The 12,500-nt window shown below is 34.0% G+C and overlaps 1 protein-coding gene across 1 annotated transcript; it reads left to right on the plus strand.

Moving 5' to 3' along the window:
• The first annotated feature begins 7,058 nt into the window (after window positions 1-7,058).
• Window positions 7,059-11,743, plus strand: LOC131149500 (protein GRAVITROPIC IN THE LIGHT 1). Its single transcript, XM_058099970.1, has 4 exons — window positions 7,059-7,159; window positions 9,009-9,149; window positions 9,543-10,201; window positions 10,748-11,743. The coding sequence occupies exons 1-4, from the start codon at window positions 7,113-7,115 to the stop codon at window positions 11,524-11,526; spliced, it is 1,626 nt and encodes a 541-aa protein (XP_057955953.1). The 5' UTR covers window positions 7,059-7,112; the 3' UTR covers window positions 11,527-11,743.
• The last annotated feature ends 757 nt before the right edge of the window (window positions 11,744-12,500 follow it).

Genomic DNA, 12,500 nt, shown 5'->3' on the forward strand with positions numbered 1-12,500 from the left:
TTTGATATTTGATTTTTTTGATTCTTAAATTCTTTTTATCAAATATACGAGGAGGTTTATATCTTTTTCATAAACTTTAGAAGTGGTCCACAAATATTTTGAAAATTAAAGAAAAACTTTTGATGTTGCACCGGGTGATCCAATGTGGCTCGTTGGTGGCTAGAGTTCCGCGTCATCAGAAAAAAAAACAAAAAAATCAACTTTCTTATTAAACTTGCAATATTTTATAATTAGACTTTATAATCAAATAATTTAAGGATCTGTTTAGTTGCGGAAATATTTTTTATTTTAGCTTCTTGAAAAACCATAAAACAAATTAGCTAATTTTTTACTTTTACAATATTGTAGAAAATTCTCAGCCGGACTTGCTAAGTGGTAAGAGTGGACTTGCGACCACGAGTTCGATTCCCCACTTGTGGTTTGCACGGTGAATTACCAGGGATGTGTTAATGGACGGCCGGCAACATTTCCAACTCCATGGGTTTGGTGCCACACCCGAGGGTCCAAAGGGCTCGTCGGTGGTTGGAGTTCCCACATCGTCAAAAAAAATATATGGTAGGAAATAAATGACCAACAACAAACAGTTTTAACACCATTTACTAGAGTAAATTACTTTATTTTTCATTTATAATCTTTCAAATAATTACAAAATTGTTAGTTTTCCAAATTTGTATTAAAAAAATAGAAAATATTTTTCATTATTTTTTTAAATTTCTAATTCTTACTTTACATATGAGAGTATAGAAACTTCATATTTGTTAGCTAACTTCTCATAATCTTCATATTTATTAGCACCTAGAGTTTTTTAAAAAAGGACAAACTATTTTTAGATTATGTCGAGAATTGATGAAAATAAGAAAGTCAATAATTTATCCTCTTGTCGATAAATTGATTCAATTTATTTTAACTATCCTCTTTTGTAAAATTATAATCAAGTGTATTTTTTATTTTTATTTTTATAAAAACCAAACTTGCAATGTGATGGAAGATAATTGTTTGGTGAAGCTTTATCATATGTATTGAGAAATAAATTGCTCAAAAGTTCAATAATGATTTGATAGTTGATGGTTTTTTATGTTACGGAAAAAGTAGAAATCATAAGATGATTACTCAAGTTAAATTACTGGTCAATTTTAGGATCCTCACAGCATTAATTTTGACTACTTTTTAGTTTTTACGATTGTTGATATGCATTTACTGTTGTCGAGATGCATTTATGTGTGATTCTCGTTAATAAAAAAATCTTTTTTAAAAAAAAAAAATTGCATGTTAATAAAATAGATAATTTACTTAAAATGGTCAAAAGTCATAATAATTACAAACACACTAAAACAATCTCAATAATTTTTTTATGCATATAATTTGGCCCCCCTAACCATGATTTTTGGATCCGCCGCTGCCCGTAATTCTTTTTTTTTTTTTTTTAAAACTTGTAAACCCCAACTACCGTTGTGTCACTTTGGACACTATGGTGCGGTACCAAATCCCGGGAGTGAAAGCTCCCGTTCATTAACGCACCCCTAGTAATTCACGGACGTAATGCCTCAAAAGGGAATCGAACCCGACCTTGGAGTCACTAAAATTACAAATCGCCCTTACCACTTGAGACTGCCCATAATTACCATAATAATGTTGGGAAAATGAAATATTTGTGCAAAAATTTATTTGTTTATACCAACAAATAATTTTATTTATAATATAATATTTGTGCTTGCTCAAAAAATATCTTAAAGCACCTATCACAATAGTCATCTCCAAAAGAATGTGTAGCCATATAAAAATTAAACAATTTTAAACAAACAAAATAAATTCAAAAAATACATGAGAACTTTTGGGAAGGTTTAAACTTATCGATCCCACCAAATTAATAAAACCCAATCATATATATATATATATATATATATAAAACACAAGTTTTTGATTATTACCTCTTGAGTTTCTATCTTTCCTATTTTTGAGCCTACTCATATGGGCCTTTATCAAATTAAATACATGCAGTCTATTTATTTTTTATTTTTTATTTTTGATAATTCGAGAGCTCCAACTACCATCGAGCTACTTTTGATATTATGATGCAGCACCAAATTCAAGGGAGTGAAAGTCATCTGCCCATTGATGCACCCTAATAATTCACCGAAGTAATGATCCTATATTTGTGAACTTGTCGGGCATTAGAAAATTAAGTAAATGACAAGTGACTTATATGCATATGTTTTTATTATTATTATTACATAGGAATTCTAGCCACAAACGAGCTGTTCGGACCCCCTAGTGCGGCACCAAACCTACAGATCAGTGTCTTCCGCCCCCAGGTCTCGCTGATCAGGATAAAGTTTGGAATGCGAACACGGCTTCTATGCATTAGTTAGACGTTCGGCCAACCCAACTCTCGGGACACATCTTCATTACCATCCACGATCTCAACTGGTTTACAGAGCGAACTCTTACCATCCATAGTCCCCACTGGCTCATAGAATAAACTCTCATCATCCACAGGTATCACTGATTCCGTGAATGTATTTACCTAAAATTGAATTTCCGATACTCTTTCTTACTTACTGATATCTTTCAACTTATATGCATACGTTGGACTTTGGCATGGGTGAAAAGTCTAGTACAGTATAGACGATTAGGAAAATTTGATTTGGGTCCGTATATATCAAACCCATTCGCAAGGACTGTCTGGGTATAACAAGTAATCCTACCCCTATGTCTAGAAATGAATTAAAATTTAAAAGTTAGATGCCAAACACCTCCGCCAAAAACAAGAAGTGGTTTGGATGATGACAAAGTAGTTTGGTCTTCCTATTGCATATATATTATCGGGCAGCATTGATCGATTTTTTGGAGAAAATAATAAAATAAAAGAACTCTAGACTCTTCTTCCTGCGTTTTTCTGAAGGGTCGCAGAAGCAGGATGGATCAAATTGATGGTGATAAGATATTTTGGTACGTAGCTTCCTAAGCTCAATCATGCAGAGCATGCCGACGAATACTAAACCATAAAGTTACAGCCATGCATGCATCTTGTATGCTCTGTATGCAGACAAATAGAAAATGCAGAACACTTGAACACTTTCATGATGTGAAAATGTCTTATGCATAAGATTTGTATAAAGTATAGTTATTATAAATTTAAAAGTATTTAAATATCAAATTAAAGATTTTATACTATTAGATACAGATAAATATTCAAGTAATACAATTAAAAAATCTCAGGTCATCGCAAATTATCGGGTATCAAACAATCTTCAACTGAACAGGTTCTCGACAATTCAGCAACCAATAGAATCGTCAATGATTTGCTGAAAACGTCGACAATTTTTAGTAATCCGTCGACGATTTGATGAAACCGTTAATAATTTTTTCCTAAAAAACTTTATGTCTGAAATTGTCAAAGTAGCTGTCGAATGGTATAGAAACTATCGACGGTTAGCTAGAAAACTAAATAGTGTCCTTTATAAGACATGCAATTATATTATTTACATATATGTGTGTGTGTGCATGGCCCTCCATCCTGCATGCATGCATGCATAAATGAAAAACCTCATTTAATTTTTTTTAAAATTTTTTTATAACTCAAAATTCTAATTTTGACGAATCCTTTGAACCTTTAGAGCAAAACTTAAAGTTAAAAAATTAATACAATACGTGAAAAACCATTGAATAATATGCGTAAGTATTTTTAGCTGCAATGTTGTGATAGTAGATGAGTGGATTGAAATGAGAAAAGAAAAGTTGATGGGAAATTATTTGTCATTGATTGATTTGAATGATGGAGAGCTTAAAAAGGAAAGAAAGAGGACATGTACTGTATCCCTCTCTCAACTCTCAAAATGAATTCTTTTATATGGGTAGGGTTCAGCAAACAATGAAAAAAGACTTTACCGTTGAAATTGATTGGTGGTAAATTTTTTTTTTTATCTTTGTTAATAAATATGTCACATATGTTATTAATGGCCTTATGTGAATAATGTCACGTGAAATATTTTTATAATTCTTAATAAAATTCAAATATTCTTTTAACATAAATTAATGATATAATTTTTATAATTCAGTTTACAAATCAAAATTTGAACCTTTATATATGATATGTTTATAAGTCGTTAATTTTTTTTTAGCCAAATGAAGGGTATTTATTTGGATTTAAACATTTAACTTATCTAAAATATATTTTATCATATGTAATTTTATCAAATTTTGGTTAACTGTACTTTCTTTAAAGATTTTTTTGTTTTTTGGTCAAAATGTAAAAATATTTTTTTCACAAAATAATTTATCATATACATATTTTAATTATTTTATAATACATATAGAGGCAGGTATATCTATAAATTATTAGGTTTTTTTAACCAAATGTAATCTTATCTAATTTTGGTTGAACTACTTTCAATTTACAGCATAAAATTTAATGATATGAAGAATATTTGGTCTTAATTACTTTTTCAGCTACATATTTCATATTTTTGTATATAATATAGAAATTTACTTCTTAAAAGAATTTTTTGTCTTAATTTCAAAAGATAATAATATTTTTGTCCACAAAATAATTTGCACAATTTATAGTTTTAAGAGGAGAGAAAAAACACAATTTTGTTTCTCTCTAGTAATTTATATTTTTTTTTTTTTCAAAAACATTCAAATACTACACTCCTTGTCATATACTTGCAATACCCTTCACGCAAGACTTAAATATAAGTAGGAATTACATGAATTCAGACTCCGAATTTCAGACTACATATCTTAAAAACGTGCCCTTTAATAAAATAAAATAAAAAATCAACAACCTTTTAAGGGATGGTATGAATTGAGATAAGAAGATGGTGAATGAGTTGTGAATAGACTCATTATACTAACCCCTCTTAGAAGTGCAAAGATAAGGATTCATGGAAAATCGTGGAAGGAGAAAGAATGATGGTGAGGTGAAAGGATTTAGATTAGAAGAGAGGAAAAAAAAATAAGAAGGGATAGATCAAAGATAAAAGTAAACAAAAAGATAAAATAGTATGGGAGATGAAAGACATTGGGACATGTTCTAGCACTGACTATTGCATCATGAGTGTTGAATTCATTGAACGACCTTAATTTACAAGATAGGAATACATCTATGAATACCCGTTTTGAGGCCAAATCTACATTAGTTTTAAGGTTATAAATACAATTTATACAAACTATAAATTCTAATCTTAAATTTGGTTCGTTTCCAAACATTAAAAGTCTAATCATAAATCAAGATCATTTTATAGTACTAAAAGTTTAATTTATTATAACTGGCATGCTTGCACAATGCTTCAAAAGATCTCTCAAACTTTATTGTATTTAAAAAACCAGTTCAATCATTGCAGAACTTCACCATAGCTTCCCTAGTTTGTACACGCGTGGTCATTCCAAAAGGTATGAACTTCTAGACGCTTGAATTTAGAGAATCTTTTCAATTCAACCAATTAATATTCACTATCAATAATAGCTCTTCCAACTTTTTCATCGACTATGATAAAAACGATTACAATCCATGGCTAGACACATAGATCATTCTATACTGGATTTTGGACCAACTCAACAGTTAGGTCAATTTTCAGGTATTTTACTAAGGTAAGGTCATTTTTATATTTGTGTTCGCTCATTGTACTTGATAGCCATTTTCGTTGCTCCATTAGAAGTCTTTGTGAATTAGTATTTGTAAATGGTTTTTGGCCACTGCATTTGAGACACACTGCCCAAGTAATTAGAAAAATTGTCACTATTAGCCTTGACCTTTCAACAAATGCATTATTAGTGACAGTTTATGAGAACCATCACTAGCTAATATAAAACTATTAGTGATGGTCTTTCTCTTCAAGAATTCTACTTAAGGACGTGTTCTTCTCATTGTATTTTATCTCCAACTCATCCAAATTCTCATTTGTGGTGTTAGGCAGACTAATTAGGTTAGCCACAACATTATTTCTATCCTATTTTACTTCCTGAACAATATCAACAACTGTTTTTATCTATCCACTGCTACAAAGATAGTCTCTTATTGACCCTACAGAATTATAATCATCTTCACGAGCAACCCACTCATGCATAGATATTTGAACCAAGCTATTTCTTTCATGCATCCCATTCCTTTTTACTGTGATAAACAGTTTCAAAAGATCTCTCAAACTCTATTGCATTTAAAAAATTAGTCCAATCATTGCAGAATTGTTGACATTTTCCCAGTCAACAAATGAATTATTAGTGACAGTTCTAAAAACCGTCACTATTACAAAACTATTAGTGACGGTTTAAGAACACTGTCACTTATAACCGACTATTAGTGATAGTTTATGATAATCGTCACTAATATTTTTGACATTTTCCCAGTCAACAGAAGCATTATTAGTGACGGTTCTAAAACTCGTCACTAATACAAGACTATTAGTGGCAGTTTAGAGAAACCGTCACTAATACCCCAAAAAACGTCGTTAATATTTTCCTATGATAGTTTCAGCGGGAAAAGTGATTTTTAGTGACAAAAGTATTAGTGACGTTTTGAATTTCATCACTAAAAGTGCAGTATTAGAGATGGTTTAAAAATTCATCACTAATACTTTCGTCACTAAAAATTAGTTTTTTTGTTATGACGTTTGTTTAGCTAACTATTTCTAATTACCATATCGCCTAAGCGATTCGCCTTACTCAGTGACTTGGGCAACTATCATGTTCCCAAAAAATGTTCATCATATTGATCACAAGGTGCATGTGCTAAGAGATAACACAAAGAAGAGCATAAATTTTAAATTTCTAATTTAAATTTATATGAATTTATACAAAATATAGCATAAAATTGTATTTAGTTTCTTTTAAATTTATATAAATTAATATTTAAAACTTGAAATTTTCATATTCTCAAGTAATTACTTAATCTATTTAACATTATTCTTTAAATATTACAACGATATTGTACTATATATATATAATTCTCTTTAAATATTCGTGCTCCCCTCTATATATATATATATATAATTCTCTCTAAATATTCGTGCTCCCCTCTATATATATATATATATATACCATACGCCCATTCTACTTCCCAACCTCGAAGCTTCTCTCTCTCTCTCTCTCTCTCTCTCTCTCTCTCTCCAAACATGTTTTCTGGCATTTTAGTGTTCCCTTTTTTACGGGACAGCTCCAGGTATGCTCCAAACTAGCAGCTACACACTCGCCCACACACATATTTATAGGGTTATTTTAATATACTTTAATTCATGCATCCTCAATCGATTATTCTCTTCTTCTTCTTTTTCTTAAATTACTTTGCAAAATTTAAAAATACCAAAAATGATGGACTTGCATATAGGAGTATGTTTGTTTGGAAAAATACATTAGTTTGGAAAAAAAAAATAACTTTCTCTAACCAAGAATGTCTTCTCTCCATCTTTGAGAGTAAACAAAAAGAAAATTGAAGAAAATATATTTATAAAAAATTCTTTTTTCCACGGGGCATTTATACAATAATTATAAATATTTTTTGCCCACCAAAATAAAGCTTAAATGAGCCCACTCAATATTTTAATTAGCTGCAGAATCTAGGCTATGACTAAATGACATGTGACTTTGTTTAACTTTGAAGTTTGCCAAATTTGATCACACAACTAATGTTATAAATATTTATTATTTGTATTTACTAATTTTTGATTGATTGATTTCTTAAATTTTAAAAATTATAAATAATAGATTAATTTTGAGCAAAATTTACATTATGTGTAATACTTTTTATTTTAATATACATATTTTCTACATAAAAGTAGGGGTAAGAATGCGTACGCCATGACGAGCCTCTCCCGAGGCCATGCCCTCACAAAGTGAGGCGCCTTGTGGCTTAATATGATAGTTCCAAATCGAATGTATATTAGGAAGATCTTGGACTTATAAGAATAACTTTCGAACGCCAATTATGTGAGATACTTTTTATAGGGTAAAATCATGAGGTTAACAATCAAAGCGAATAATATCTCAGCAAATTTAAGTTAAGGTCGATACATTTGATATCAGAATCACACTGAAAGAACTATCATATGAGGGTGTTAGAAATCAGACAAGAGAGTATAACACGATCCTACGTCGGATGTGTACTAAGAAGTTCTTGAACTTATAAATACAGCTTAGATGTCAACTATATGATGAGATGTTTTTTATAAAACAAAACTATTAGACTAGTGAATCAAAACGAATAACATCTTTTTGAAATTGGGCTGAGACTATTACACTTGAGGATGCTCTCTTTTTTATTCTTTCCAGTCCTCTAAGGGTTGGTTATTCAGTAAAGAATTATCTTTACTAAACTAAAGAATTGTTTCAAACCACTTTAAAAAAAGTTCTTTTTTATTTTTAAAAAAAATTATTTGAAAAAACTACTTATCTAAAAATAATGTGAGTTTACTTATTATAATATTTTTTAGCTAAATCCTTTTTAAAAAAAAAACACTGATTTAGAAATTACTTAATTTCCTAAATAACTAGTTTTAAAAAGTACTTTTAAAAAAATAATTATTTATTTATCAATAATAATTATTAATACGAGTACTTAAGTTAAATACTTTTTATAATAGATATTTACTTTTTAAGAAGTTTTAAATGGATGTTAATTAGTTTGGTGCAAAATAAAATCGAACTAATGATTTAATTTGGAATATTGAAATCGTACATAGGCCATAGGAAAAAATGAAAATGAATGAAAAATAAAATAAAGACAATTATAAGACAAATTAAAATCTAACTCCAGATTTCCAAACGCGGCGTTAATGTTTTTACTTTTCACCCAAAAATGCATAGCTGTCGCGGTGGGGAAATTTTAGTAAAATTTATAACGACTCACAGGCACCGGCCAGTGGTCCAAAATATTCCCCACTGCCGTGAGCGACGGAAACCCGGACTTGAGCGGTTTGCCGACTAACCGGTGTTCCGTTCCAGTCCAGATACGCTGTTTCCAGGCGAAAAATAGACCACTGCCGCGGGCTAACACTGGTTTTCCGATTTCTTAGGAAGAAGAAGAAGAAGTGCGAGCAGAAGAGGCTAGAAGAAACAGAAACCAACAACGTCCATCACCGAAACTGCATCGCCTACAACAGAGATCGACCGGAAGGACCACCGAAATTTTCTTTGAAATCCGAAAACATTATTGGGTCAGACTCTGTCTTTTAAATCCTTGTTTGGAATATAGAATTTGAGTCATGAATTTTCCTAGTTTTAAAGCTTTGTGTCTTTTAATTTAATATTATATATAATTTAATATTGCTTTCTAGTTAACCTTCATCAATTTATGTCTTCTTAAATTTTAGATTGCAGAAATATTATTGTTATTATTTTTTTGGTATAATTCGGAGATGTGTTGCCTTCAATCCTCTGGTGCCATTATTATCCCCCAACGGCTTCGCTGACCATTTCAGAAAATATAATAAAATCCTTGTTTTACTTCTTTGCTCATGTTCGGAGCTTCATCAATGATTTTTATGGGTTTTCACCACTCATTTTCCATCTAATATCCTTCTCAGATCTCTCTATCATTCTGTGTGCAGTGCGGATTTTCACAGAAACGAAGGTATCAAGGCGACGAAGCGAGAAATGTCGAACAGGGTGTCCAGTTTCTCCGATCTGATCCAAAGAGTCGCCGCTTCTTGCTTGCTGCATCCGCTCGCTGCCGATCGGTGCGAACCCGGCGAGATCCCGAGGAAAACCGCTGGAGAATCCGACGAAGAATGCGACGACGAAGAGGAGTTTGAAGGAGAACGCGAGAAGGAGCAAGGGTTTAGGGTTTTGGGGGAGGTGGAGACAGTAATGGGGGAAGTGTTCGAGGCGGTGTCGGCGATGAAGAGGGCGTACGTTAGCCTGCAGGAGGCGCACTGTCCGTGGGACCCGGAGAAGGTGAGGGCGGCCGACGCGGCGGTGGTGACGGAGCTGGGACGGCTGGGGATTCTGAGGGAGCGGTTCCGGAGGACCGTTGGGAGAGGAGGTGGCGGAAGCGGGAGGAGGGTTGGGGCGGCGACGCTGAGAGAAGTGGTGGCGCCGTACGAGGCGGCGGTGGAGGAGCTGAAGAAGGAGGTGAAGGCGAGGGAAGTGGAGGTTGAGAACTTGAGGGAGAAGCTGAGTATGAGCGGAGTCACCTCTGGTGCCGCCGGCGGGGGAAGGAAGGGCAGAGGGCAGTCAAAGCGGAGAGTCAGCTGTAGTCAGGGTCAAGGTACGGAACTCTACTCTCACTGGTCTTTAAATGACGGATATGCCCTTACAATGGAATCTAATTGGCATCTTTTCAGAAAGTGCATGGTTAAGGATTGAGCAGTTATATAATAAAAGTTTTGATAATTAACATGTTATTATTATAAAGTAAATAATAATATAAAAATAAAATTTTTTAAAAAATTATTAATATTTTTTATCAAAAAAACAGTTTAGTATAATTATTTTATCAATAAAAATCTAATTTCAAAAGCTATTTTTAAATTTACTCAACAAAATAGTAGGTGTTGAGTAAAACAAAAAGCAAAATTTAAAAGTACTATTCATCTCAAATTATTTTACGAAGTTCTAACAAAATTATTATGAATTATTTTGAAATATAATACTGTAAATTTTTTAAAATTTTGACTCTTTAAAATGTACTTGTTACCTACCAATTGCGATGAATGCTGGCCCAAGAAATCATTTGGTAATTATCGGGGAGGTCATTCCAGTCATTTCACCACCTCCAAATACTGAGACTGACGCCACCAATTCCCGATGACAGTTGCGCCGTCGCCGGCGCCTGACCTTTTCGAACCCACAATGAATCAAGTCAAGCAAGCATCCAAGGCCTTCACGGTTCTGCTCCTCTCCCTCATGCGCTCCGCCCACTGGGACATCGCCGCCGCCGTCCGTTCCATAGAAGCCGCAGCCTCCAATGGCGCCGTCACCGCCCCCGTCATCGTCACAGGCGCCGGCGACGGCGCTCACCACGCGAAGTACGCCCTGGAGTCATACTTGTGCCGGAAGATCTTCCAGGGGTTCGACCACGAGACCTTCTACATGGACGGCAGCCTCTCGTCGCTCCTCAGCCCGGACCAGTTCCGGCAAGACTGCTTCGCCCAGTACCGCGACATGCGAGCCATGGACCCCGCTGAGCTCCTTGGGATTTTGCCGACGTGTCATTTCGGCAAGTTCTGCGCCAAGAAGTACCTAGCCATTGTCCATCCCAAGATGGAGGAGTCGCTGTTCGGAGACCTGGAGCAGCACCGCCATATCATCGCCGGGAACCACCCCCGGACCGAATTTTACGGCGAGTTCTTGGGGCTGGCGAAGGCCGTGTGGCTGCTACACTTGCTGGCCTTCTCGCTCGACCCGACTCCGAGTCACTTCGAGGCGAGCAGGGGCGCCGAGTTCCACCCGCAGTACATGGAGAGCGTTGTGAGGTTCCCCGGCGGACGAGTGCCGGGGGACCGGGTGATTGGGTTCCCGGTCACTCCGGGGTTTAAGCTTGGAAACGGGTGGGTGATTAAGGCGCGGGTTTATCTCGTGCCCAGAACTTGAAGTTTAACGGGTCGGGGTGGACCGGCATAATTCCGGTGATGTAATTGCGGTCATTTGGTTTGGGGATGCTATTCTCAGTCGGGTGGGTTTGCAGGTTTAATTTAATGTTGTTCAGAAAGAAAAAAGTAGCTCTGGCAACAACCTTAGAGTTGAATTTTTCATTTTGAAAGTGTTGTATTTGAATTTTAAGAAGAGAAAGGGCGTGTTAAAAGGTGAATTATTTTCTGTCATATAACATAGCACTAGGGTTTCGTGTAAGCTTTTAATAGGCCCCCATAAATAAAGTATAACTTATTTTTAAAAATTGAGTAAAAAAATATTTAATTTTTTGAGATTTGACAAAAATAGAAAACAATGACTTTTCTGAGGTTTTATAAATTATATTGATTCCTTAAATTTTAAAATTTTCATTAATCTTCCTAATATTTGAGTTTTAGAACACTTTTAGCTTTTAAAAAAAAAATTATGAAATAAAAGGAGATTTGTACTTTTTTGAAAAATTTAAACAAAATTTTTTAAAAAAAATTTAAAATCTTAGGGATGATCTCTGAAAGTTTTGAAACTTTATTATCAAATCTCAGAACTCGCATCTTTTACACAAATATATATACATATTCCTGAACTGGAGCTTGTGTCCCATCCCTAGACCAATTCAACCAACTCAGGCTAAAAAATTTACTTAATTAAAAAGGAAAGGAATCACTTGTTTCTTTAGTCTATGTTTTATGAATGAGGCCAAATACAAAATAAAATGGTTTTCATAGCAAGTCCAACCTTGGTTCTTTTCCACCCACAAAAACAATTGTACATAACAAACACAACCTTTGAGTCATAAATTCAAATTTAGGTATATTTGAATTCCTGGTGTCAAATTAGGAAAATGTTCCCGTGACATGGCAGCGTAGGCAAGGAGGAAAGGGGTTGTAGGCCGATGTACCCTCCTTTTCTGAGCTGCCACATGAGCCTGTGATGAT

Source organism: Malania oleifera, chromosome 2 (assembly GCF_029873635.1).
Source record: "Malania oleifera isolate guangnan ecotype guangnan chromosome 2, ASM2987363v1, whole genome shotgun sequence".
Classification (NCBI taxonomy): domain Eukaryota; kingdom Viridiplantae; phylum Streptophyta; class Magnoliopsida; order Santalales; family Ximeniaceae; genus Malania; species Malania oleifera.